Source organism: Carcharodon carcharias, chromosome 4, assembly GCF_017639515.1.
Source record: "Carcharodon carcharias isolate sCarCar2 chromosome 4, sCarCar2.pri, whole genome shotgun sequence".
Classification (NCBI taxonomy): Eukaryota; Metazoa; Chordata; class Chondrichthyes; order Lamniformes; family Lamnidae; genus Carcharodon; species Carcharodon carcharias.
In genome coordinates, this window is record NC_054470.1 from 42,427,336 (window position 1) to 42,453,184 (window position 25,849).

The 25,849-nt window shown below is 45.4% G+C and overlaps 1 protein-coding gene across 4 annotated transcripts in view; it reads left to right on the top strand.

The window, feature by feature from the left end:
* Positions 1 to 25,395, top strand: part of syk (spleen tyrosine kinase) — a 180,346-nt gene extending 154,951 nt beyond the window's left edge. For all 4 annotated transcript variants that reach the window (XM_041186174.1, XM_041186172.1, XM_041186175.1 and 1 more), the window contains 2 exons: positions 5,757 to 5,869; positions 24,546 to 25,395. In XM_041186174.1, the coding sequence (XP_041042108.1) occupies positions 5,757 to 5,869; positions 24,546 to 24,621 (189 nt within the window). In that variant the 3' untranslated portion in view covers positions 24,622 to 25,395. The remainder of the gene's footprint in view (positions 1 to 5,756; positions 5,870 to 24,545) is intronic.
* The last annotated feature ends 454 nt before the right edge of the window (positions 25,396 to 25,849 follow it).

A 25,849-nucleotide genomic window follows, 5' to 3' on the forward strand; every position in this document is an offset into this window, starting at 1 on the left:
TTTGCCAGACCAAGGTAATGGAAACTCTTGGGCTTTAGTGCCCTTGCTTTAAGGTCACAATCTCTATATCATTGGCCTCATTTGGGTGTGTGTGGGTTCTACCCCCGCCCCAAACATAAGCCAGAGGAAATTCCTAGGCCTTGTTCAGGCCCTTGTGTTATACTGTCATGTGAGTGATGGCAGGAATGCACTTGAAAGGCCAATTGTTCTTGATCCCATTGCTTTTGTGAAAATAGTTGTTTTGTCAGATTCGCTGCACAGTCTCGCACATCTTTCTAATGCTATAGTTTAGGCAAAATTAACTGTTAGCATTATTAAAGGTTTAAAGCACTTCTTCAAAAACAGACTGACATCATTTTCACATAAACCCAACTGACATTTCCTTTTTGTCAAAATATATAAAATACCAAGCGTCATCAGTTGATGTCAACATATTAATTATAGACATCCTTTTCGTAAAATTATTTTGTATCTATGTTTCTTTATCACACAAAACTAATGGTGTAGTAAATATGTAAATAGTGAAAACACAGAAGTGCTGTTATATAAACAATCTGTTAGCAATGTCTCGAGCAGAACTGTTAAATAACTTGTTTTAGTGGTTGGTTTCATACAAGATGACTTAGCAGCTCACCCCACTGAGAACTGGGTTGGCAGATGAAAAATAGGTATCATGTGCACAGTGGTACATTTTGGGTGTCTACCTGCCTAGGAGGCCACTGTGCTGGCACTTCTGATATGTAATTCAGATGGGGAATGAAACTTAGGGTTCCACCAAGTTCAGCTGCTTTTTGCCCAGAGGCCAGGTTTCTTGTGTTTTTGTCCTCCTCTGTTCGGTGATCACAGTTCACCATAGGAACAGGAGTAGGCCATTCTGTCAAGCAAGGGTTATGACCATGTAAGAAGGGTTAGAATAGCTCCTCTCTTTTCCCACTCCTCGTTTAACTGCAACCGGATTTTTTTTTATGTTGCTTGCCAATTCAGTGAGAGTTTAACTGTTTAAGTGCTGTGGCTGTAAAAGACACACGCAGACAGGATTCCTTCTAAGATTTTAAAAAGAAAAGAGAATATTTATTGTATTTAACACCGGGTCTAAATAAAAAATAATAAAAATCACACGTTACAAAGTGGGAGGATAGATTAAGTATATTTTAAAATTCCAATTAAAGTCTGTGGTATATGAATTATGTCAATTGATGACTTGGATACTTTCAGGCTGAGCTCAATGGTCCTTCAGGAACCTGCATTGAGACAATTTAAAGATGTTGACAGATGATTTATATCTTCTGGAGGCAGCAGCTGCTGGATTTATTCTTCAAAAACTACCTGCGGTGTGTGGATGGTCAAACAACAGGCAGGGCTCAAACGTGCAGGCTGGATGGAGGGAGAGAAAGTGTGTCTACTTAAGGACCTTTTTCTGAACCCTGTTTCTTCTGTTCTGTTGGCTGGAGAAAAGCAGTTTTTAAAACACAAAGGAGTGTTAGTTGGCTCATCACATGACCTCTCTCACCAACTGATCAGTTACCCATATATGGTCACAGCAAGTTGATTCCAGGTCCGTGGTTTAGACATGAATAGATCCTGGCTGGACAAGGTCGTTTCTCATTCAGGGTCCATTGTCCTAAATAATTGCATCTGATGGTTTTTAACCCATGTGGCTGAATACAGAGGTGCAGCCTGGTATTTTGTGAAAGGGTCAGGAGATATGGTCTTTCACATTCCTCTTTGTTAGGTTCTTCTTGACATGCTAACTCTCTGTTCAATGACTTTGGAATTTGTAAGGTACAACTATGCAAATGTTTTATCATCTGTGAAGCTGCTGTTTTAAGTTACTGCAATGGTGTTGTTCAGTCTTTTAAAACTCAATCAATCATTTCAGCCCAGTAAATATAAAGCATTGCTTTATAACACAAGTCTGTTTCACTATTCAGTTTGATCTCAGCTGACCTGTTCCTTAACTCCATTTAATCACTTTTGCAACATATCGCTCGATTGCCTGATCTAACATGAGTAGTTATTTGGTAGCACAGAACTTGAGTATTGCTTAAAAAGAGCCAATTTTTTGTCAAAGCTTTTCATTTTGGATTCATCAGGACAATTCTCAAGAAAATAGCAATATCAGAGAAAACAACATATTTACACTCTGAGATGAGAGAACTGATTGGTTGACAAGTAGACTCTGATTGGTAGAGGTATTGCCATGAGAATGCACCAGTGGGAAATGACTGACAGTTAACTGCCAAGTATCATTTGAAATTTAAACCAGGCAGCTTGACCCTGATTGGTCAAGACATTGCCTTGGGGAATGAACCAGCAAATGGTTATCACTTATTTTGTTTAGCTGAAACAGGCACAATGTGTGTACATGTTCTTTCTGTCTGTGAAGAACACGGTCCTGTGTATCAATATATGTAGCTTCCAGTACTCACAAATGCGCCACCCTACAAGCCCAACTGTCAATCTTAAATTGGCTGTTAGCGTAATTCTTAGCACATTGAGCATTATTTAGCAAATTTTGTCCAATCGTGGAATCACATCAAATATTGGACACTGTGTTTTGAGTTTGGCAAGCACAGGCTAGTTGGATATGATCTGTATCTTGCCTGTTGCGAGCAGCAGAAGGGACATGCTGTTTGATATGATCCGCCAGTCTTTGGGATGTGCTAATATAAATAATATTGTTTTTGAGAATTTCAATTCATCCAGCATCCTGAACCTTTTGGGGGATAGAGTTTTAGATTTAGACTTCCACTATGCATGTGCAAACATACTCCCTGACTTCACTCCTAATTGGCCTATTTTGAAGATTATGCCCCCTTTTTCTGGATTCCCCACCAGGGGAATTATTTTCTCTGTATTTACCCTACAGAATCCTTTTATTACTTTAAGGGCCTCTATTAGGTAACCACTCAATTTTCTGAACTCAAGGGAATACTCACCAAGTTGATGCAGTGTCCTCATAATTTAAACTTTTCAGTCCTGGTACTATTCTGGCGAATTTGCGCTGTACCCTTTCCAAGGCCAATTTATTTTTCCTGAGGTTTAGTACCCAACACTGAACACAGTACTCCAGATGGAGTCTGACCAAGGCTCTACACAACTGAAACATCAGTTCTTCACATTTGTATTCCAACTCCTTTGAGATAAAATCCAACATTCTATTAGCTATTTTAATAAAAAAAGAGAAATTGCAGGAAATACTCAGTGGCCAGAATTTTGATGTTGGCGAGCGAGGATGGGCCCAACACGCCGACGTGTAAAATGACACGCAGTGACGTCGGGCGTGCGTCCCGAAATCACCGCATGTCACTTAGATCTTTCTTTCAGCTGGAGGCAGCTGTGTGCCCGCCGAACTGTCAAAGGCCTGTTAAGGCCATTAAAAAGCCAATTAAAGTAATTAACAACAATGCCCAACCAACCTTAAGGTTGTCGGGCAGGCGAAGAGCCCAAGTGGCCTTCGCGTTTTTCAGGAAACCTCATCCATGGGTGGGATGAGGTTTCCTGAAGGTTTTATTAAATAAATAAATAATTTTTGCACAATTCATAAATATGTCCCAGCTCATGTGATACTATCACATGTGGGGACATGAGCAAAAAATTTTTATTTTTCTTTGTTCAAAATTTCAATATGTACTTAATCTCCCTGAGGCAAAACTCAGGGAAATTTCTGCGCCCTTTTGCGCAGAGCGCAGGCTCCAACTCTCTCTCTTCCCCCCCGACCACGCAGGTAGCGCTGAGCACTGCTGGCTGTGCGTCACACTGGGCGGACCAATTAAGGCCCGTCCACATAAAATGGCGGCACGGAGCCGATCACGGACGGCGATTAGCTCCACACCCGCTCCCGACCAGCCCACCCGACACGGGGAAGATCCTCCCCAGCAAGTTTGGCAGCATCTGTGCAGAGAGGAACAGAGTTAACATTTCAGGTCTGTGACTTTTCACTAGATATGGGAAAGGATTTAATTGCTGTGCATGCTATTTTCGTGATTTTTTTTTGTATTTACACACCTCAATCTCCTTACTCCACTGCACATAGTGAGAGATGGTGTTGTCACAGGACTAGTAATACAACAATCCAGACTATTGCTCTGGGACTTGGGTTCAAATCCCTCCCCATGTCAGCTGGTGGAATCTAAAATCAGTTAATAAATCTGGAATATAAAGCTAGGTTCAGTAATGGTGACCATGACAACTATCATCAGTTGTTATTAAAAGCCCATCTGGTTCGCCAATGTCTTTTAGGGATAGAAATCTGCCATAATTATCTGGCCTGGCCTACATGTGACTCCAGACCCAAAGCAATGTTATTGACTCTTAACTGCCCTCTGAAATAGCCTAGCAAGTCACTCAGTTCAAGGGCAATTAGGGATGGGCAACAAATGTTGGCCTTGCCAGTGCCACCTACGTCGAGGAAAGAATAAAAAAAACTCCTAGATTCTTGCCATTAAGAAAATATTCTGATTTTTCTCTCTGAGATCCAAAGTCAATCGCCTCACACTTTTTGACATCAACTTCATTTGCTGTTGTCTTTCGACTGACCTGGTATATGTCTATTTCCTTTTGCAACTTCCTGCTCTCACGCTAAACAACTTACAGCCTCCTGTGCAATTCTCTATTCCTTCAACGTAATCAATATATATGGTCCCAAGCTGAGCACCTAGTACAAATCCCTAGGAAATGCCTCTTGTCACATCCCACCTCAGAGAGCAGTCCCTTCATCCCTACTCTGCCTCCTAACAGCCACCAATTATCAACTCATGTTACAAAGTTATTTCTAATTCCAGGCACTTTCAGTTTTTCAAATGATAATTTCTGGGGAATCCTATCAAATACCTTAGAGGTCCATTTAGACAACATCCATGAATAATTCCCTATCCACCATGATCGTGACCTCCTGAAAAATCAGCTAGCTTACTCAGATATGGCCTACCCTTCTTGGATCAGCTCATGCTTTTACATATATCCAGTTACTCTGTTAATAGATTTCAATAACTTCTCCATAATTGATGTTAAACTGACAGGATTCCTGGTTTCTCTCTTCCTCCCTTTGTAAATAAATTACAGTTTTCCAATCCAAGGGCACTGTCCCTGAATTTAGAGAACTTTGGAAAATTATGAATAATAATCTGTGCTTTCCTCACTAATTCTGGGCTTGAAACTATCAAATGCTGGTGCTTTATCTATCTTAAATTCATTTTTCTCCATTACCGTTTTCTTCTCATATTAAATCTATTAAGTTTTTCCCCTTAACTTATCTTTAGGTTCACGTGTAAAACTAGCATTTTGTTCACTACCTCCACTGTGAAAACTGATACAAAAGGTGGAATTTAATGCGGGCACAGCAAAATCTGGTGGCACCCCTACTGACCCAATCTCTGGGAGCCTCGATGGAATAATGTTCCTAATTAACAGCGGGTACCCTGTTGCCAGGGATCCTGGCTGCCCCGAGGTCATTTAATTGCTGCGCTGCTGGATACCCTGTCCCTGAGAGCTGCATGCTGTCCAGTCAGAGGCTGGCATCTCTGCGGTACTGGCAGTGCCACTGGGAGTTACACAAACAATTTTCTCCCCCAAAAACTAGGAATTGTTGAGAAAACAATGATCTGCCGATGATCGAGCATGAATACCAGATGTGGTGTCATCCAGTGAACCTTCTTCCACACTTTAAGATTGTATACCATAAACAGGTTTCTGTTTGTTCAATGTATTAGCTTGCAACTAAAGAGCCTGTGTACATCTTTGATTTGTCTGCAAAGGGAATGAAAGGCCAAGAAGTTGTACAAATGATTGAATCGGGTGGACGACTGGATGCTCCAATCAGATGTCCTGCTGAAATGTATGAATTGATGCGAGAATGTTGGACGTACAAGTAAGTCCTTTCCCCTTGTTTTAGTTGAATTTTTAATACAGAATAAAATGTGACTTCTTTTAAAGCAATGTTATTCAGACTTTTGGTGGGATATTGCACAACCTCCGCTTTAAATCAAGTTGTTTTAGACGTTAAAAACAAAAAAACTGCGGATGCTGGAAATCCAAAACAAAAACAGAATTACCTGGAAAAACTCAGCAGGTCTGGCAGCATCGGCAGAGAAGAAAAGAGTTGACGTTTCAAGTCCTCATGACCTTTTGACAGAACTTGAGTGTTTTAGACGTTGCTGATTAAGTAGGATGAAATGCTTCTCCTTTATCCTCTGATTTGATTTATGGAATTGGTTGCATGATACAAAACTTAAGCATATTCTGAACTCATGAGGAAGTTAAATTTTCAGAAGTTAATCACTCAAAGGGTTTATTCATAGTTACACACATTTTCCTGCGTGATGTTTAGAATAATAGCTAAAGTGTTCAGGTCAAATTCCTTTGCCATTTTAAAGTCAATAACGCATTTGGAATAAACAGATTGTTGATTTTATTAAAAGATAGGTTTCACCTGAATGTTAGTAATGAAGAGAGGAATTTCTAACTCACTGGGCAAAATTTTGCCCTTGTTGGGCAGGCTCAGCGGGGACGGTCGGGAAGCTGACTGCCGCCCGCGATTAGGGCTGGACCACAATTTTACACTGGCGGGCCAGTTAAGGCCAACCGTAACGTTGGATGGGCAGTGAAAATTTTAAGTTAATTAATACTTTAATACCGTTAATAGGCCTTCTAATTGCCAGCGGGCGCGTTGCCGATTCCCACGCGTGGCCGCCAACTGAACTATCCCACGATTGCACGTTGACGCCGGGACACTCGTCTGACGTCACCGTGCGCCATTTTACACTCGAGCGGGTTGGGCACGTGCCTGCCCACCGAGGTGAAAATTCTGTCCACCGCGTATTGAATGTTCAGAACAAATTTTGAACCTCAAATCTCTCAAAAAAAACAGGAAAATGAAGAAAATGTACGCTAAGCTGCCAGTGGGAATTTTCCATAGAAAAATTAAATGGAAATTTTTATTTGTTGTTTGTGAATTCCTTTGTGAAGTGACTCTATAATCTCAACCCAGATCTCGATGGGCATGGGCCCCAACCATACTGGAAATTGGTGGCTGATTAAGATGGCCTAGCAGGACTCTCCTAGGTTACTCAGCTCTTGCCAACTAGATCAGCTGCTGATGGAACAACTGCTAGGTTAACTGTTCTATCAGCTCAAATTTTCCTCATATGGCCACCTATGGCTGCAGACACCAGGCTTAAGAGAGTTGGTCAGAAATGCTCCCCAGACCATTCACTGGCAAAGAAGCAAGGCAGCATGAACCCATCTCTAGTAAAGCTGCATCAATCAATGTTCGATTCAACATCTCTACATGGCGCCTTTCATGTAGCAAAGCAGGACAAGTTACTTTGCAGAGAGAGCAGTGGAACACAGCACAAGAATTAGGAGCAGGAGAAGGCCGTTCAATAAGATCATGGCTGATCTGATTGTGACCTCATCTCCACTTCCCTGTGTGCTTTCCATAGCCCTCAAACCCATTTTCAATCAAAATTCTACCTAACTCAGCCTTGATAATATTCAATGATGCAGCCTCCACTGCCCCCAGGGAAAGAGAATTCCACAGACTAATGACCCACTGAGAGAGAAAAAAATCTCCACATCTCAGTCTTAGATGGGAGACCCTTAATTTTTAAACTGTGTTCCCTAGTTCTAGGCTCCCCCACAAGAGGAAACATCCTCTCAGCATCCACCCTGTCAAGTATTCTCAGGATCTTATATATTTCAATAAGATCACCTGTCATTCTTCTAAACTTCAATGAGCATAGGCCCAACCTGCTCAAATTTTCCTCATAAGATAACTGTATCATTCCAGGAATAAGTCGAGTGAACCTTCTTTCTTTTGCAAGGAGACCAAACTGTACAAAATACACCAGAAGTGATCTAACTAAGGCCTTGTACAGCTGAGGGTAACACTTCCCTATTTTTATACTCAACACCCCCTTGCAATAAACACCAACATTCTATTTGCCTACTGAATCACTTGCTATACCTGCATAACTTTGTGATTCATGTACCAGGACATCCAGATCCCTCTGTACCACAGAATTTTGCAGTCTCTCTCCATTCAAATAATATACTGCTATCCATCTTGCCAAAGTGGACACATTCACATTTTCCCACATTATACTCCATCTGGCAAATTTTTGCTCACTCATTTAACCTATCTAAATTCATTTGTTGATCTTTTATGTCCTCTTGACAACTTACTTTCCTACTTATCTTCGTGGCATCCACAAATGTAGCGATCATTTATTCGGTCCCTTCATCTAAGTCATTGAAATAGCTTGTAAATAGTTGAGGCCACAGCACTGATCATTGTTAATAATTCCATTATTAACTGCTTCCAACCCAAAAATGACCCATTTATCTCTACTCTCTGCTTCCTGTTAGCTAACCAACCCACTATCCATACTGATATGTTATCCCTTACACCATGAGCTCTTCTTTGCATAGTAACCTTTGATGTGGCACCTTGTTGAATGTCTTTTCGAAGTTTACATACACCACATCCACTGGTCTCCCATTATCCATCTTGCTTGTTACTTCTTCAAAGAACTCTAACAAATTAGTCAAATATGATTTCTCTTTCACAAAACCATATTAACTCTTCCTGATTGTATTATGGATTTCTAAATGTCCTGTGACAACCTATTTAATAATGAACTCAAGCATTTTCCCTAAAACAGATGTTAGGCTAACTAACCTATGGATTCCTGCTTTCTGAACCCCTCCTCTCTTGAATAGAGGTGTTAATTTAGCAATTTTCTAATCTGCTGGGATCTTTCCACAATCTAGGGAATTTTGGAAGATCACAACCCATACATCTACTATCTTTGCAGCCACTTCTTTTAAGACCCTAGGATGCAAGCTATCAGCTCTAGCGGACTTCTTTAGTTCTAATAGTTTTCCCATTACCTTTTCACTAGCAAGTGTGATTTTTTAAGTTCCTTCCTCTCTTTTATCTCTTGACTTTCAAGTATTCTTGTTGTGTCTTCAACAGTGAAGACAGATACAAAATACCTGTTCCACCATTTCTTTGTTTCCCATTATTAATTTCCCAGTCTCACCCTCTAAGGGACCAATGCTCACTATAATACTCTTTTCCAACTTAAATACTTGCAGAAACTCTTACTATCTGTTTTTATGTTTCTAGCTAGCTTTCTCTTATACTCTAATTTTGCCCTCTTTATTTTTTAGTCATTCTTTGCTGGTTTCTAAAATCTGTTCAAACTCCTGACCTACCACTAATCTTCTCAGCATTGTACACTTTTTCATTCAATTTGATACTATCCTTAACTTCCTTAGTTAGCCACAGAGTATGCATCCTTCTCATTGAGTCTTTCTTTCTCAATGGAATATATCTTTGCTGAGAGTCATAAAATATCTCCTTAAATATCTGACACTGCTTTTCTACTGTCCTATCTTTTAACCTATTTTCTCAATTCAGTTCAGCCAAAGCTTTCCTTATACCCTTATAATTGCCTTTATTTAAGTTTAAGATACTAGTCTTAGGCTCACACTTCTCACCCTCGAGCTGAATGGGAAATTCCAGATTATGACTCCTGTTGCCTAGATGCTCCTTTACAATGAAGTCATTAATTAATCCTGCCTAATTGCACATTACCATATCTAAAATTGCCTGCTCCCTCGTTGTCCTTAGAATGTACTGCTACAAGAAATTTTCCCAAATACACTCTATGAACTCATCTTCCAGGCTACCTTTGCCAATCTGATTCATCCACTCTATATGAAAATTAAAATCACCCGTGATTATTGCAGTACCTTTCTTACAAGCCCTCATTATTTATTCCTGCATACTCTGTCCTATGGGGCAGAATTTTATGGATGATGAACAGGTGGCAGACCCCGCACGTCAGTACTTAAAATAGCGCATGCTGACGTTGGGCGAGCATCCTGACGTCAACGCGTGCCATCATGATATTTAGCTGGGTGGACGCGTGATGAAGCGTGACGCGCACCCACCATTAATTGAAGGGCTTGTTAAGGCCTTTAACTCGCCAATCAATGCCGATTTTGAGACGTCCATGTGATCTTCAACTCGGCGCATGGGCGCAATAGGCAGGCGGGTAAATGACTTTTTAACAAAAACTCATCCACGGGTGGGATATGTGGGCTCAGAGGAGTTGTTAATGTTTTATGTGAAGTATTTATTGCAGAAAATGTTTTAAACTTGCCTGTGTGATTGTTAGCAGTTCAAGTCAATTTCCAACAGCTTCCTCTGTACTTTGAAGCTTCAGCTCATCAGTCTGCAGACAGTAATCTTTATCAGGCCTGCAGCTTTCCGGAGGCCTCCATTTAGCCTAGGTATGGGTTCTGACATCTCCACTGGAGGCAGCTCCTCTGAGGAGGAAGGGAGGGATAGAATAAGGAGGAGGCCAGCAATGGATAATCAGCCTCCAGGGGAGCCACCTTTGGGAGGCCAGGCGCAGGCACAAGGGGCGCAGGTCCAAGAGGTTGTCCAAGGTGGAAGGGGCCGCAGAAGACGCCACTATCCTGATGCCAGGGTATACAGGCGGCAAAGCAGCTCCCTCAATATGATTGAGGTGCAATGCCGAAGGAGGCTCCGACTGTCAAGGGAAATAGTCAACTATATCTGTCAGATGATTGGCCCTGAGATCTCCCCTAACTCTGTGGGCGGACACCCCATGCCAGCGGCTCTGAAGGTCAGAGTTGCCCTCCACTTCTATGCATCTGGCTCCTTCCAGGGCTCTGTGGGTGATCTTTGCGGTGTCTCCCAATCAGCTGTCCACACTTGTGTCAATTAGGTTACAGACTGCATTGATCTTCATCCACTTCCACTGCGACCAGGCAAGTCAGGCACAGCGAGCCAGAGGCTTTGTGGCCATTCCTGGCATCCCCCATGTCCAGGGTGCTATAGACTGCACACATCAAGGTGCCAGCAGGTGAGGCCAGTGCCTTTATCAACAGGAAGGGCTTCCACTCCATGAACGTTCAGATAGTGTGTGATCACGGGATGCTGCTTCAAGAAGTCTGCGCAAGGTACCCTGAACACCTACATCCTCAGACACTCCCAGGTGCCAAGGTTCTTCAGTGCTCCAGCTCGGCTGGATAGATGGCTGGCGAATGACAAGGGCTATCCTCTCAGAAGGTGGCTCATGACGCCTCTCCGCCATCCAAGAACAGAAGCTGAGCAGCAGTACAATAGGAGCCAGGGCACCACAAGGGCTATGGTGGAGAGAGCCATCGGTCTTCTCAAGATGCGCTTCCGTTGCCTGGACCGCTCAGGGGGTGCACTCCAGTACCCCCCCAGGTTACGTCTCTCTGGTAGTGGTAGCATGCTGCGCTCTGCACGATCTTGCACTGGAAAGGGGGGATGCAGTTGACGATGAAGACCTTGATGCAGTGAATGCGGCTGCACATGATGAATCCGGCAGTGGCTCAGAGGATGAGGAAGCACAGGGCAATGATGAGGGGCAGTACGCTGACCCACTACTACACCAAGGAGGCAGGGACATCCGGGACACTTTAATCCAATGAAGCTTCAGCTAGCTCCACACATATGGATCCGCAAGACCAGCATTGCCTGGCACGTCCATATGCGGCACTTAAGTGCTACATCTTTCACCTCATCAGCTGTAACTGTACAAAAACATCATTGTCCACTCAAACACTCATGATATGTCTGTGAAACAGACAAATGCAGCACAAAGGCAACACCCTCAGCCATGGTCAGAAAAGTGGACCTTATTGCCACCAAAAACATGAAAAAACGTAGTTCTGACGTTTGCAAACAAAAATTCCCTACTCTAGGGCCACAGAAAAGCACCAGTGACAAACCTGTGGTGTGCCTAATGCTTACATTTGTGGGTGCTAGCCCATCGCTGGGAGTGGCTTGTGAGACAGCCTACTGACTCTGCTGTCCTGTTGGCCTCGATGACCTTGGTGGCCATCCTCTGGCCCGTGGAGCCTGTGCTGGCCCCGCCTGGGAGGGACTAACCAGTTCCAGAACTGGCAACTCCCAAGTCGTTGCAGCCTCAACGGATGCAACGGTCACTGGCAGAGGGGCCCTCATCCGGAGCGCTCTGAGAGCAGCTCGCAGCGATGACAGGCAGCTGCTGTGCCAACATGAGGTCAAATTGAACCTCCCTGCTCACCGCAGATGGATGGGCACCGAGCTGGGACACTTGGTGCCCAGAACTTCTGCCACCTTGCCAATGATCATTAGTGCTGGGAAGGCTTGCAGGTCAGAGCATAACCCAATCAGATGATGATCAATTTGTTGGAAGCCCCTCTGCACGAGAGTCGCCAGTATCTCAATGGAGGAAGCCTGAAGCTCTGTCCTGAGGTTCATGCCATCACTGACACTCTGCCTGGATTCCTCCACCACAGAGAACAAGTAAAGCACACCCTCCTGCAACCCTGCCAGATGCCGCCACGCACTCGGCCACTTGTCCTGCAGCTGCTGCATGGCTGACATCTCCAGAGGCATATCATCACTGCTGGACTCAGCATGTGCCTGGTCCCCTGCAGTCCTCCGGCTGCTGGCACCATCAGCACTCTCTGTCCATGCCATCTCCTCCAGCGATTGTGAAGTGCCATCTCCACTGTGCCCCGGGACACTAGCCGACGTTATAATCCCCACCGATGTGCTAGTCGCTGCGCTGGTGCCTGGCTCGGTGAAATGATGTGACGCAAGTGCCAAGTGACGCCCCTCAGGTGTGGAGGGGGGACTCTGGGCTTCGTGCTGGCGGCCATGCGGTGATGATGCTGAAATTAACAACAAGGACACTGCATCAGTTAGCGTTCAGTCAGTAACACCTTTCATCCCTTTCCCCCCCAGCCTCATAAGTCGCTCATCCTTCAAGAACCTAAGGAGACGAGCATTGGTGGGGTGGTAAATAGTCAAGAGAAGGCCTAATCATTACAGGCGCATGCAGACAGGCTGGTCAGATGGCCTAAGGAATGCCACATGGAATGTTATGTGGATAAGTATGCCGTTAAGCACTTGGGTAAGACAAACAAGGTACGAGAATACGAGTAATGGTAGGACCGTGGGAAGTCACAACGATTACAGGGACCTTGCTGGGCAGTCCTGTTAAGGTAGCTGAACAGGAACATAAGGCATTTAACAAGGTAAAAGCCAGACTTGCCTTTATTAGCCGAGGAATAGAATGTAGGAAAAGGTAGGTCATGTTGCAAGTGCAGAAAACGCTGTCAAGGCCACATCTACACTTCTGCATTCAGTTGTGACCTGCGCCTTGAGGGATGGCATTGGAGTGGGGAGAGTGCAGAGGTTCCTGACCTGGATGCATGCTGGCCTGGAGAGTTGGAGTTATGAGGAAACATTGCAAACACTTGTGACATTTGCCGTGGAGCACAAGAGATTGACAGGTCACATTATTGACCTTCATACCGTTATGAGGGGCATTGACCCTGTGGTCAAAAGGCAACATTTCTCCTTGGCGCAGGGATGACTAACGTGGTGACATTTATTTAATTTGAGTGCCATGTGGTTGACAGTTGAGTTGCTGAGGACCTTTTGGACAGAGTAATGTGGGACGCACTGGCTGAAAGGATAGTGGAGGTACAAACCCTTCTAAGATGCAATAAGTCTTTGAATGTGCAGCAGCGATGCCTTGTCGTGTTAGCCATGGGGATAGTGGTCAGAAATGGGATAGGGCGACTTTGGAAGGTGCTAGAGACACGCATCCTCAAGGGGCCGAGGGACCTTTGTGTATGACCCACATGTCTGACTGTATCAGTCTATGAATGAGCAGTGTTGCTGCATTAACGATTGCAGCAATCATCAGTGCTTTGGATAGTGGGGAGACAGAGTGGATGGGACTGTGGGCCTCAAGTACCTGGCCACTGCACCCCAGCCTCATCGACACCTGCCGACCTGGCCGCCTGTCTCCTCCCCAGCTCCGTGGCCTGTTCCTTGAAGTGGGTGAAGTGGTGCAGTATGGCCTGACCACCACCAGTGCGCAAACGCTCCTGGTTGTTGTGTTTGGTTCTTGCCTGCAGAACAGAGAAGTCCATTTATTGGGGTTGATCGCTCGTGTACTCTGCACGCGCACACTGCACCCCAACCACAGTGGCCCATCTGAGGCCTCCAGTGCCTCCTGTCCGCGCTACTGGTGATCAGTCACCAGAAGGTAGTATGGCTGCTCCCAACCCCCTCCCCCAGTGGTCACCTTGGACACATTCGGCGTCCATCACTTTCAATAACACACGGGTCTTAGCGCCCATGGCAAGGAGGCGCAACTAGATGCGGTGCCGAGGCCAGCAGATGGCTCTTGGCCACGACACATTGAGCCTCCCCTTCCACCATCTCATCGCCATCAATAAGACATGTGTTGGAGTTCTGAGTATGTGTCTAGCTGCCTCCCCTGCAGGTTGCCCCCAGACTACTCAAATGCGACAAACACCAACATTTGCTACGGGGAGAACCCATCTTCTCATCAACCACTAAGGCTGTAAGCATGGTCACTATCTGCTTGGCCACCCAGCGTGCACCAAATGCCCAATGCAGTAACAACACTGAGGCTACCTGCTGGGTTAAATGGCCAAGGCCGACATGGTACTCACTCTTCCAGAGCGCAACAAATCATTGAAACGCTTGTGGCACTGGGTCCCTGTACGCTGGACAGCATCTTGGGAGCTTACTACCTCCACCACCTCCTGCCTCTCCTGTTTTGTTACGTGGGGGGCCCTCCTCCTCCTATCCTCTGGAAACAAGACCTCCTGACGTTCTGCCACCTCTTCGAGGAGGGCAGCAAGGCAGGCATCAGAGAAGCAAGGGCCCCCCTCTGACCTACCTTGTAGCCTGTCCTCCTCCTCTGCCCTGCCCTCCTCCGGAGCCCGTGTGCAGACCCTCTGCACTGGTCGCTGGCCATGGTGAACAGCCTAAGGGAGGCTGCCTGGCCTTTCTTTATACACACTGCCGGTTCCCCATTGGAACTGGTGGTCTGTGCACGGCCACTGCAAATTTGAAAATCCCGCTGTCTACGGGACTCTGCAACGCGCTGGGCGGGCCTTAATTGGCCTGCCCGCCCGCCCATGCAAAATGGCGGCGTGGCCCATTTCGCTGGCGGAGATTGGCTCCACACCCACCACCAATTGGGTCGGGCCCGCCCGCCCAACAAACATAAAATTCTGCCCATGCAGTTAATGGATCTATAAACTACTACAAGGGACATCTTCCCTTTGCTATTTCTTCTCTCCACCCAAACTGATTATATATCTTGATCTTCTGAACCACGGCCATCTCGCTCCACTGTACTAATGCTACTTAATTAACAGAGATACCCCACCAACCTTCCCTAGCTTTCTAAGTTTCCAAAATGTCAAATACCCTTGAATATTTAAGTCCTAGCTTGGTGTATTCTTGCAACAATGTCTCTGAAATGGCTACCAGGTCATACATGTTTATTTCTATTTGTGCTATCAATTCATCCATTTTGTTATGAAGGCTGTGCTCATTCAGATACAGGGCTTTTAATTCTGTCTCTTTACCATTCTTGCAAAATCTGGCTTTATCTGCTGTTGCACTTTTAAATTTGTACACTGTCCTTTCTCCCATGCTCTGGTTACCATTACCCATATCGCTGCCCCGCTCTATTGCCTTGTCCTTTCTCTTTGATTTACTGCATCTTCCCTCATACAATCTCTCTCACCCACTATATAATTTAAAGCTCTCTCTACCGCTGAAGTTATATGACGTACTAGAACACTGGTCCCAGCGTGGTTCAGGTGAAGTCTGTCCCAACGGTGCAGCTCCTATTTTCCCCAGTACTGCTGCCGGTGCTCCATGAATTGAAACCCATTTCTCCACACCAGTCTTTGAGCTGCACATTCAACTCTCTAATCTTATATACCCTAATTCGCTCATGGTTCCAGTAGTAATCCAGAGATTATTACCTTTGTGGTTCTTTTTAATTTAGCCCCTTGCTGTTCATAATCCCTTAGCAGAAGCTCTTTCTTACTTCTGTCTATGTAATTAGTACCCATGTGGACCACGTCAACTGGATCCCCCCACCATAAATTACTCCAGCCCTGAGCAAATGTCCAGAACTCTGGCACCGGGCAGGCAACACAGCCTTCTGAACTCACTTTGCTGCAGAGAACTGTGTCTATCCCCCTGACTATACTGTCCCCTACCACCACTATTTTGCTATTTACACACTCCAATTGAAAGGCACCCAGAACAACAATGCCATCGTTAGTTCACTCATCCACCCTGCAGCTCCTGCTCTCATCTGTACAAGCTATCTTGAAACTGTTTGGCAATTGCAAGGTCTGAGGCTTCTCCGCTTCTAATTTCTGGATCTCCATACCTGCCTCACTCACAGTCACACCCTCCTGTCCATGATCAGGGACCATATCTGAAGTACCTAACGTAAGGGGTGTGACTGCCTTCTGGAACAAAGTGCCCAGGTAACATTCCTCCTCCTTGATGCATCATAATATCAGAAGCTCAGCCTCCAGCTCATTAACTTTGAGCTGAATTTCCTCAAGCTACAGACATTTGCTGCAGATGTGGTTGCCATGGATCACACTGGTGTCCACCAGAATCCACATTCTACAGCTGCAACACGTCACCTGCCCTGCCATCCTTATTTTGAATTAATTAACTAATTAGTTAATTATTTTCTTTGTTATCTTTTAATTAATGCTTTTAGTCCTGTTCAGATGTCTTGAGGCGCAGTGGGTAGCTCCGTGTCTCTGAGCCAGAAGCTCTGGGTTCAAGTTCCACCCAGGACTTGATGTTCAAGGAAGATAAATTCATAACACAGCCAAACAGATTGAGTATCAAGTTGTACATATTTCCAATGTATACCAATGGCAGGCAGTAAGAGTGGGAGAGATTCCTGGTTAGCTATGTGATGTAAAGAAATTGGGGCCCCTACCATCACCATCCATAGTTCCAGTCTATAACATGCCTGCTGAGTTTTTCCAGGTAATTCTGTTTTTGTTATGTAAAAGTGTATGTTGCCTGGGCAACTTGAACTTCTTGGGGGCTGGTTGGCAGTTAGCTGGACAGCCGGTGCGGATCAGATTGGTGCCAACAGCATTGGATTCAATCCCCATTCTGGCTGAGATGGATACAGGACCTGCCTCCTTGCCCTGCAGTGGAGGTCATGGTGCTGTGGGTCAGACCTGCTTTCGGACAGAGAACAGAAAAAGAAGTCGTCCTGCTTGTGCTCATATTGTTATTATTTTTATTATTTCAATTAATGTTATACTTACCCTGATTAAAATTCCCTAGCTTAGAAAAGAAAAAATACTCAACAACCAATCATCTTCTTTCTTGTGATGTCAGACTACAATCATCTTTAGAATGCTTTGAACCCACAGTCTCACCCTGCCCTTCCCACCCCCCAGCTCTTCAAACCCTCATCACAGTCTCCAAGTTACCCTGTATTGCTGGTATGCAAGTTGCCTCTTTTACAGCTACTAGAGGCTGAAAAAAGGTAGAGTACCTCTTTCCGCCTCCACAATGAATTCCCACACGAAGCAAATTGCTGACTTTGCACTTGATCTACATCACAGTTAGGCTTGGCCTTCTCTCCGTGCATCCCTTTACTCCACTGAACACCAACTAGAAAGTAGGAAAATCTTAGAAGAAGAAACAAAGGCACAAAGAAGTATTTGAGAATCCTTCTAACAACTCTTGGACAGGGGGCAAATTTCCTTAGTGGTCCTCCCATTCATCGCACCTTATGTCTAGTGGAAGAGATTGGAAAACATTGTGACCACTGTCTAAGTTGCCTTTCTGGGGTTTCTACAATTCTTCATCTCACATTCTATGAGGTTTTTAAAAAATCCTGTCAAATAATGTGGGCATCACTGGCTAAGCCAGCATTTATTGCCCATCCCTAATTACCCTTGAGAAGGCAGTGGTGAGGCTCCTTCATTAACCACTGCAGGCCATGTGGTGTAGGTACACCAACAGTGCTATTAGGAAAGGAATTCCAGGATTTTGATGCAATGACAGTGAAGGATATATTTTCAAGTCAGTGTGGTGTGTGGCTTGGAGGGGAACCTGCAGGTGGTGGCGTTCCCATGTGCCTGCTGCTCTTGTCCTTCTAATTGGTGCGGTTTGTGGAATTGGAAGGTGCTGTCAAAGGAGCTTTGGTGAGCTGCTGCAGTGTATCTTGTAGATGGCACACACTGATGCCACTGTGCTTTGGTGGTGGAGGGTGTGAATGTTTAAGATGGTGGGTGGGGTGCCAATTAAGCAGGCTGCTTTGTCCTGCATGGTGTTGAGCTTCTTGAGTGTTGTAGGAGCTGCACTCATCCAGGCAGGTGGAGAATATTCCATCACACTCTTTACTTGTGCCTTGTAGATGATGGACATGCTTTGGGGAGTCAGGAGGTGAATTACTCACCACAGAATTCTTAGCCTCTGACCTGCTGTTGTAGCCACAGTATTTATCTTGTTGGTCCAGTTCAGTTTCTGGTTCATGGTAACTTGCAGTTGATAATGGGGGATTCAGTGATGGTAATACCAGTGAATGCCAAAGGGAGATGGTTAGATTCTCTCTTGTTTGAGATGGTCATTACCTGGCACTTGTGTGGCGCAAATGTTACTTGTCAATAATCAATCCAAGCCTGAAAGTTGTCGAGGTCTTGTTGCATATGGGCACAGACTGCTTCAGTGTACAAGGAGGCATGAATGGCGCTGAACATTGTAGAAGCATCAGTGAACATCCCTACTTTTGACCTTATGATGGAGGGAAGGTCATTTAAGAAGCAGCTTAAGATGGTCGGGCCTAGAACACTATCCTGAGGAACTCCTGCAGTGATGCCATGGGACTGAGGTGATCGAACTCTAAAATCCACAACCAGCTTCCTTTGTGCTAGATATGACTCCAACCAGTGGAGAGTTTTCACCCTGATTCCCATTGGCTTCAGTTTTCCTAGGGATCCTTGATGCCACACTCAGTAAAAGTTTGCCTAAATGTGCAGGGCAATCACTCTCAACTCAGATCTTGAATTCATGAGCTTTTTTGTCAATGTTTGGAATGAAGTCTGCAATGAGGTCAGGAGCTGAGTGGCCCTGGTGGAACCCAAACTGAGTGTGAGTGAGCAGGTTATTGCTGATCGCGTGCCACTCGATAGTACTGTTGTTGACCCCTTCTATTATTTTACTGATGATGGAGGATAGACTGATGGGGTGATAATTGGCCAGATCAGATCTGTCCTGTTTTTTGTGGCAATTTTCCACATAGCTAGTTAGATGCCAGTGTCGCAGCTGTACTGGAACAGCTTGGCTAGGGGTGCAGCAAGTTCTGGAGCACAAGTCTTCAGTACTGTTGCCGGAACATTGTCAGGGTCCATAGCTTTTGCAGTATCCAGTGCCTTCAGCCATTTAGAGATACCATGTGGAGTGAAGTGAATTGGCTGAAGACTGGCATTTGTGATGCTGGGGACCTCCAGAGGAGGTCAAGATCGATCACCACTTGTCATTTCTGGCCGAGGATTGTTGCACCTGCTTCATTCTTTTCTTTTGCACTGATGTGCTGGGCTCCCCCATTATTCAGTATGGAGATACTTGTGGAGCCTCATCTTCCTGTTAGTTGCTTAATTGTCCACCAGCATTCACGATTGGATGTGGCAGAAAATAATTTTCGACTTGATGTCTTTGTTTCAATTGTGTACACTATTTGGTCACAGGCAGAAATTTCCCCCTGTCCAGGGGGTTGTGCGGGGGTGGGAGGGAGCAAGTGTGAGCCCGATCGGTGCCCCCAATTGGGTGCGCACCGCCATTTTACGTGGGGGGGGCCGATAAAGGCCCACCCAGCTTGACGTACACCCAGAAGCACTGTACACTCCCAAAGTGGGTAGGGGGGATTCCCTGAGTTGGGGCCTGCGCCCTTTCGCACATCCACACGAAAGAGTGCAGAAATCTCCCTGAGGCACGGAGGTTCCTCAGGGAGATTAGTTTAATAAAGGTAAAAAAAAATTGTAAGGACATGTACCCTCATGTGAAACTGTCAAATGAGCTGGGACATGTCCATTAATTTTTTCAAAAAAATTTATTTAATTAACAAACTCTTCATGAAGCCTCATCCTGCCAACCTTAAGGTTGAATGGGCAGCATTCTTAACAGCTTTAATTACTTTGTTAATGGCCTTAACAATCTGCCAAACTGATAATCTAAATGACGCGCGGTGACATTGTATCGCCTGCCCGACGTCACCACGTGTCATTTTACGCCTTGGCGAACGGGCCCTGCACCGCCCCCCCCCCCACCTCCGGCTCGTCGACGGGAAAATTCTTCCCCACGTCTTTTGGGTTCGGCAGCTACAATCACATGGGATGCAGGGGAGCTTTGAGTCAGCTGTTCAAGCACCAACTGCTCTTACCAGCAGATGCAGAGAAAACCATCTGGCAAGCACCAGCCATGATCATTCTTACAGATAATACAAATAAGGGGAAGAATTTTCCTGTCAGCGAGCGGGGGTAGGGCCCACTCGCCGACGCGTAAAATGATGTGTGGTGACGTTGGGCAGGTGTCATTGAGATTGTCAGTTCGGCGGACGCACAGCCACGTTGGCTACACACCTACCAAGCTGTCAAAGGCCTGTTTAGGCCATTAACAAAGTAATTAAAGCTGTTAAGAATGCTGCCCGTCCATCCTTAAGGTTGGCGGGCAGGCAAAGAGCCCAGGTGGCCTTCGCATTTTTCATGAAACCTCATCCATTGGGCGGGATGAGGTTTCATGAAGGGTTTATAAATTAAATAAAGTTTTTTGAAAAAATTAATTGACATGTCCCAGCTCATGTGACAGTTTCACATGAGGGGACATGTCCTTAAATTTTTCTTTTTAACCTCTATTAAATTTTGCAGAACTTAAACTAATCTCCCTCAGGGAGATTTCTGCGCACTTTTGCACGCATGCGCAGGCCCCGACTCAGGGATTCCACCGCCCCCCCCCCCCCCCCCCCCCCCCCCCCCCCCGCCCCACCCGCACAGGGAGCGCACAGCACTCACTCCAGCACAACCCTGCACAGTGCTCTGGACGGGGGGAATTTTCTGCCTAATGTGTCTCTTATACCCTACAACAACAACTTGCATTATATATAGTACCTTTAACTGAAAACATCCCAAGGCATTTCACACGAGTGATTATCAGACAAAATTTGGCTATGTGCCTCTTAAGGAGATATTCGGAGAGATGATCAAAAGCTTGGCCAAAAAGGTAGGTTTTAAGCAGTAACTTAAAGGAGAGGAGTGGGCTGGGGTGGCAGAGTATTTCGGGGGGGAATTCCAAATCTTAGACCCTAGGTAGCTGAAGGTGCAGTCACCAATGATGGGAAAGTTAAAATAAGGGATGGACAAGAGGCCAAAATTGGAGGAGTGCAGAGATCTCAGTGTTGTATTGTAGGCGTGCCGGAGAGTGGCTCTCAGAGATATGAGGTGTGGTGAAGCCATGGAGGGATTTGAAAAAAGACTGAGATTTTAAAATTGGGGCAGTCTTGGACTGTGAACCAATGTAGGTCAGCAAGAACATTGATGATGGGTGAACAGAACTTGCTAAGAGTTGGAATATGAGCAGCAGAGTTTTGAATGAGCTCAAGTCTATGGGTGGAAGGCTGGCCAGGAAAGCACTGGATTGTTGAATCTGGCAGAAACAAAGGCATAGATGAGGGTTTAAGCAGAGTGAGCCCATTTTTATACACTCCACTTAATATCTGCTTTGATTAATCTGTTTCAGTTGTTTCTGCTCCAGTTATTTATCTTTAAGGCACTTTTCTACACCTTGTAATAACTTGTCTTTTTATTATTAAAGCTGGGAAGATTTGAAATATTGATGATTGGAATCTTTATTCAACTCTTTTTTGTGGTGGTGCAGAAGCAACTAACTAACTGAGCATGTTACTAACCATGCGACAGAATCCTAGGGGAGAATTTTCTCCCCATTGGGGGGTGCTGAGCAGGAGTGGGCGCGGGCGAGCGTGGAGCTAATCGCCGTCCATGATTGGCTGGGTGCCGCCATTTTGCATGGGCTGGCCAATTAGGGCCCAATCAGTATGACATGCAACCTGAAGCGCTGAGTGGGCAGGGGGAATAGGGAGAGTGGGATGTGCGCAAAGGAGCGCAGAAATCTCCGAGGCACAGAGCTGCCTCAGGGAGATTAGTGTGATTTTTAAAAATTTTAATAAAGAAAACAAAATTTTAAGGCATGTCCCCTCATGTGACAGTGTCACATGAGCTGGGCCATGTCAATGAACTTAAAAAAAAAATTAATTTATAAACCCTTCATGAAACCTCATCTCACCCGTGGATGAGATTTCATGATAAATGCGAAGGCTGCCTGGGCTCTTCGCCTACCCACCAACCTTAAGGCTGGGTGGGCAGCTCAATTAATTACTTTGATTAGTTTTTAAATGGCCTTAATAGGCCTTTGATAGTTCGGCAGACGTGCAGCCAATTCTGCTGCACGCCCACCGGACTGAGGATCAAAATGATGTGGGGTGATGTCAGAGGACGCACAGCCGACATCACCACGCGTCATTTTACGCGTTGGTGAGCGGGGTCCACCCCCCGCCCCCTCCCACACCAACCCAAAGATTCTGCCCCTATTCAATTCACCAAAGAATAATCTTTCTTGTTCAAATTAAAGCTCCTGAAATAGGATTTATGTTCTTGTATTTGCAGCATATATTGTAGATTTTACACACGGGTAATTGCATGTCATTCTTCCAATCCTACCTCCAACCATCCAAACGCCTCAATGGGCATTTTGCAAGATTCTATAGTCAGCCGTGGCTCAGTGGCAGGTACATAGGGCAGTGATTCATGGAGATGATGGGGGTTGGAGAGCTGTTGAGAGCCCTACGCTGCCTCGTTTTGGTAAGACCTGCTGAGTTAGGCACTTACGGAGCAACGGTGGGCCTTTGCTGGGATCGAGGACACTAGGGGTGGATGTCCCACCTGCCAGGAGCTGCCAGTCAATCAGAGGCTGACAGCTATTTGTTGCTCAGCAGCCCCATTGGAAAGGCAGAGGCTGCTGCTGGTACTACAACCACCTGAGGCCAAGGATAACCAATGGATCCAGGCACAGTTGAGTAATGGAGGAAGGGGGAGGGATGGAGAAGGAGGGCAACAGCAAGTGCAGGAGGGTGGCTGTCAGTGGGCCGCTGTCTTTCTGATGTCATGTCCTTTGATCAGGCACTGAGTGTCTTTGAATGAGGGCTCCTCTCTACCCCTGCAAGCAATTCTGACAGGGTTTGCTTTTCAGGCTCCCCATATGGCAAGTCCCCCATCTGCTGCTAGGTGAACACCAGTGGATGAGACCCTTAAGGGAGCATTAATTGACGGCAGGGAAAAAAGGCCATTTCACAGGCCTGCCCCAGTCCGGACATAATTGGAGCATTGGTGGGAAGGCGGCAGCTTCCCAACCCACCAACCCACTGTCCCACCTGATGCCCATCCCACCACCGCCAAACCTGCCTCTAGGGCATTACATTCAGCCCATCATCTCTAAGTCAGAAGGTTGTAGGTTCAATTTCCACTCCTGGAACTTGAGCACAAAAGCTAGGCTGGCACTCCAATGCAGTAACAAGGGAGTATTGTATTGTTAGAAGTATCATCTTTTGGACGAGCCATTAAACTACGGCCCATCTGCCCTCTCAGGTGTACATGAAAGATCCCATGACAGTACTTGAAGAACAGCGGGGGAGTTCTTCCCTGGCCAATATTTATCTCTCATCCACTGAAATAAATTGTTTGGTCTTTATCTCATTGCTATTTGTGGGACTTTGTTGTATGCAAATTGGCTGCTATTTTACTTGCATTACAATAAAGTTTACAATTCAAACGCACTTCAATAACTGTAAGGTGCCTTGGGATGTCCTGAAGTTGTGAAAGGTGCTATAAGAATACAAATGTTTCCTTTTAACAGTGATGGCATGAACACTGTAGACATTCCTAATCTTGTCTCCAGCCTATTCCTACAGTAAGAAGGAATTTGCTCTCCCATTAGTCCCCATGTTTCAAATACCAGTATCTGTTACTACCACTGTTACCTTATGTTCCCTCTCTGCTTCCATATACTTACTCTGTTGTAGAAAAGCAGCATCGACAACATATTATATTTAAATATCACCTTCAATGGAGAAAACATTTCCAAGGTACTTCACAGGAATACAATCAAATAAAAATCAGGAGCATCAGCTCCTATTTTAGCAGTGAGTGAGAGACCCAGCTGAGCTCTGCAGTGATTGGATCTCCCCATCTTGTAGATGGTGTACAGCTAAAAAGAGTTTCCAACTGAAAGCTGATCTTCACTCCCTCCAGCGGCAGCCACCAAAGAGAAAAAGACTTTTTATTGCTAGCGCTTATCACTGTGACCAGGTCAAAGAATTGAACTGCTAAGAGTGATTACTTATTACTATTGGTCCAAAAACCTAACACATATTGTAATTTGATGTCATCTACTAGTCAATCTACTAATAGCAGAAGGAGGTAGATCTTACAGGTGGGAAAGGTTTTATATAAAGGGTGTGTCAGGTCTACTTCCAGGTTAGCTTGCTGCAAAATGTAGTCATTGTGCACTTTCTCTTTTGTCTCTCCAGAGCTAATGAGCGACCAGGATTTGTCACTGTGGAGCACAGGCTACGTGAATACTACTACACTGTTTCAAAGGAGTAGAATGCTTAATAATAATCTCACTGAGAAACTTTTAAACAGGACTTAAAAAGATTTGGATTTTCTATGCTATTCATATGCAACTTATGCTCATTGATCAACATGAAACTGCCTCATTATATTTTCTATATATGTGATTTAAAAATGGCCAAAATTTTGGTAGCTGCAAAGGGTGGAATGCTCTGTTTACATCTTGGAGATCAGGAATTTAGGTGCCAGGATCCTGCCTATTTGCTGTTGCTCTTTAAATTTTAATTGGTGGGACCATGATCTTCCAGCCATGTCTAGAGGACTGTTTGATTAGATCGTCCCATGAGCTGGATTTTACCAGCCCCCTCGAGCCGGGCCTTGCAAAATTGTGGCAGAAGGCACAAAAGACTGCACCCTCCAACAATACAGCATTCCTTCACCACTGCAGTGGAGTATCAAACTAGATTACCAGCTTAAGTCCAGGGGCTGATTTTTACGCTGATTGTGTGGGTGCGCGCCCAACCCGATTGGGCGTGAAATCACGCAAAATATCGTAGGGTGAGCGTCCCACCATCATTCCCTGCTCGCACGATATTTTGGTCGGCTGGTGCATGCAAAAGTTGGAAGCGCACCCGCCAACAATTAAGAGGGCAATCAAGCCCTCAAATGGCATAATTATCTGTCATTTAACATAGCCTGCCCAACCTTACAGTTGGCGGGTTGGCGAATCAGCCAGGCGGCCTTTACATATTTCATCAAACCTCATCCAAAGGCGAGATGAGGTTTCTGTTATTAAATAAAATAAAAATAGTAATCTGTGGACAGCATTTTTATAATCTATATGTTCAGGTGCCTAATTCTGATGATTGGACATTTTTTTCCTGATTTTAAAAGCTTTATTTCCTCGGTTTCAGGCCTTCAGCTCCCTGAGGCAGCTCTCTGCCCTCAGGGAGCTTTCATTCAGCGCTTGCCCACCCCCGGGTTGATGTCATCGCCCGCCCTCCTCCTGCCCCCACCCCGGGCAGCGCTGAGCTTTTCAGCATTAAATCACGCTCGGGGGCTGATTGCAGTCAGTGGTCCATATCCCGACCGCTCCCGGACCCACCAATTGCTGCCACCCGCTGTGCTGGAATTTCAAGCCTAGAGTGGGACTTCAACACACAGCCTTCTGACTAAGAAGTGAAAGTGCTTTCAAATGTTTCGTACCATGATAAATTAATATATACGGATCATTCCACTAAATCCCACAGATTTCTGGAGG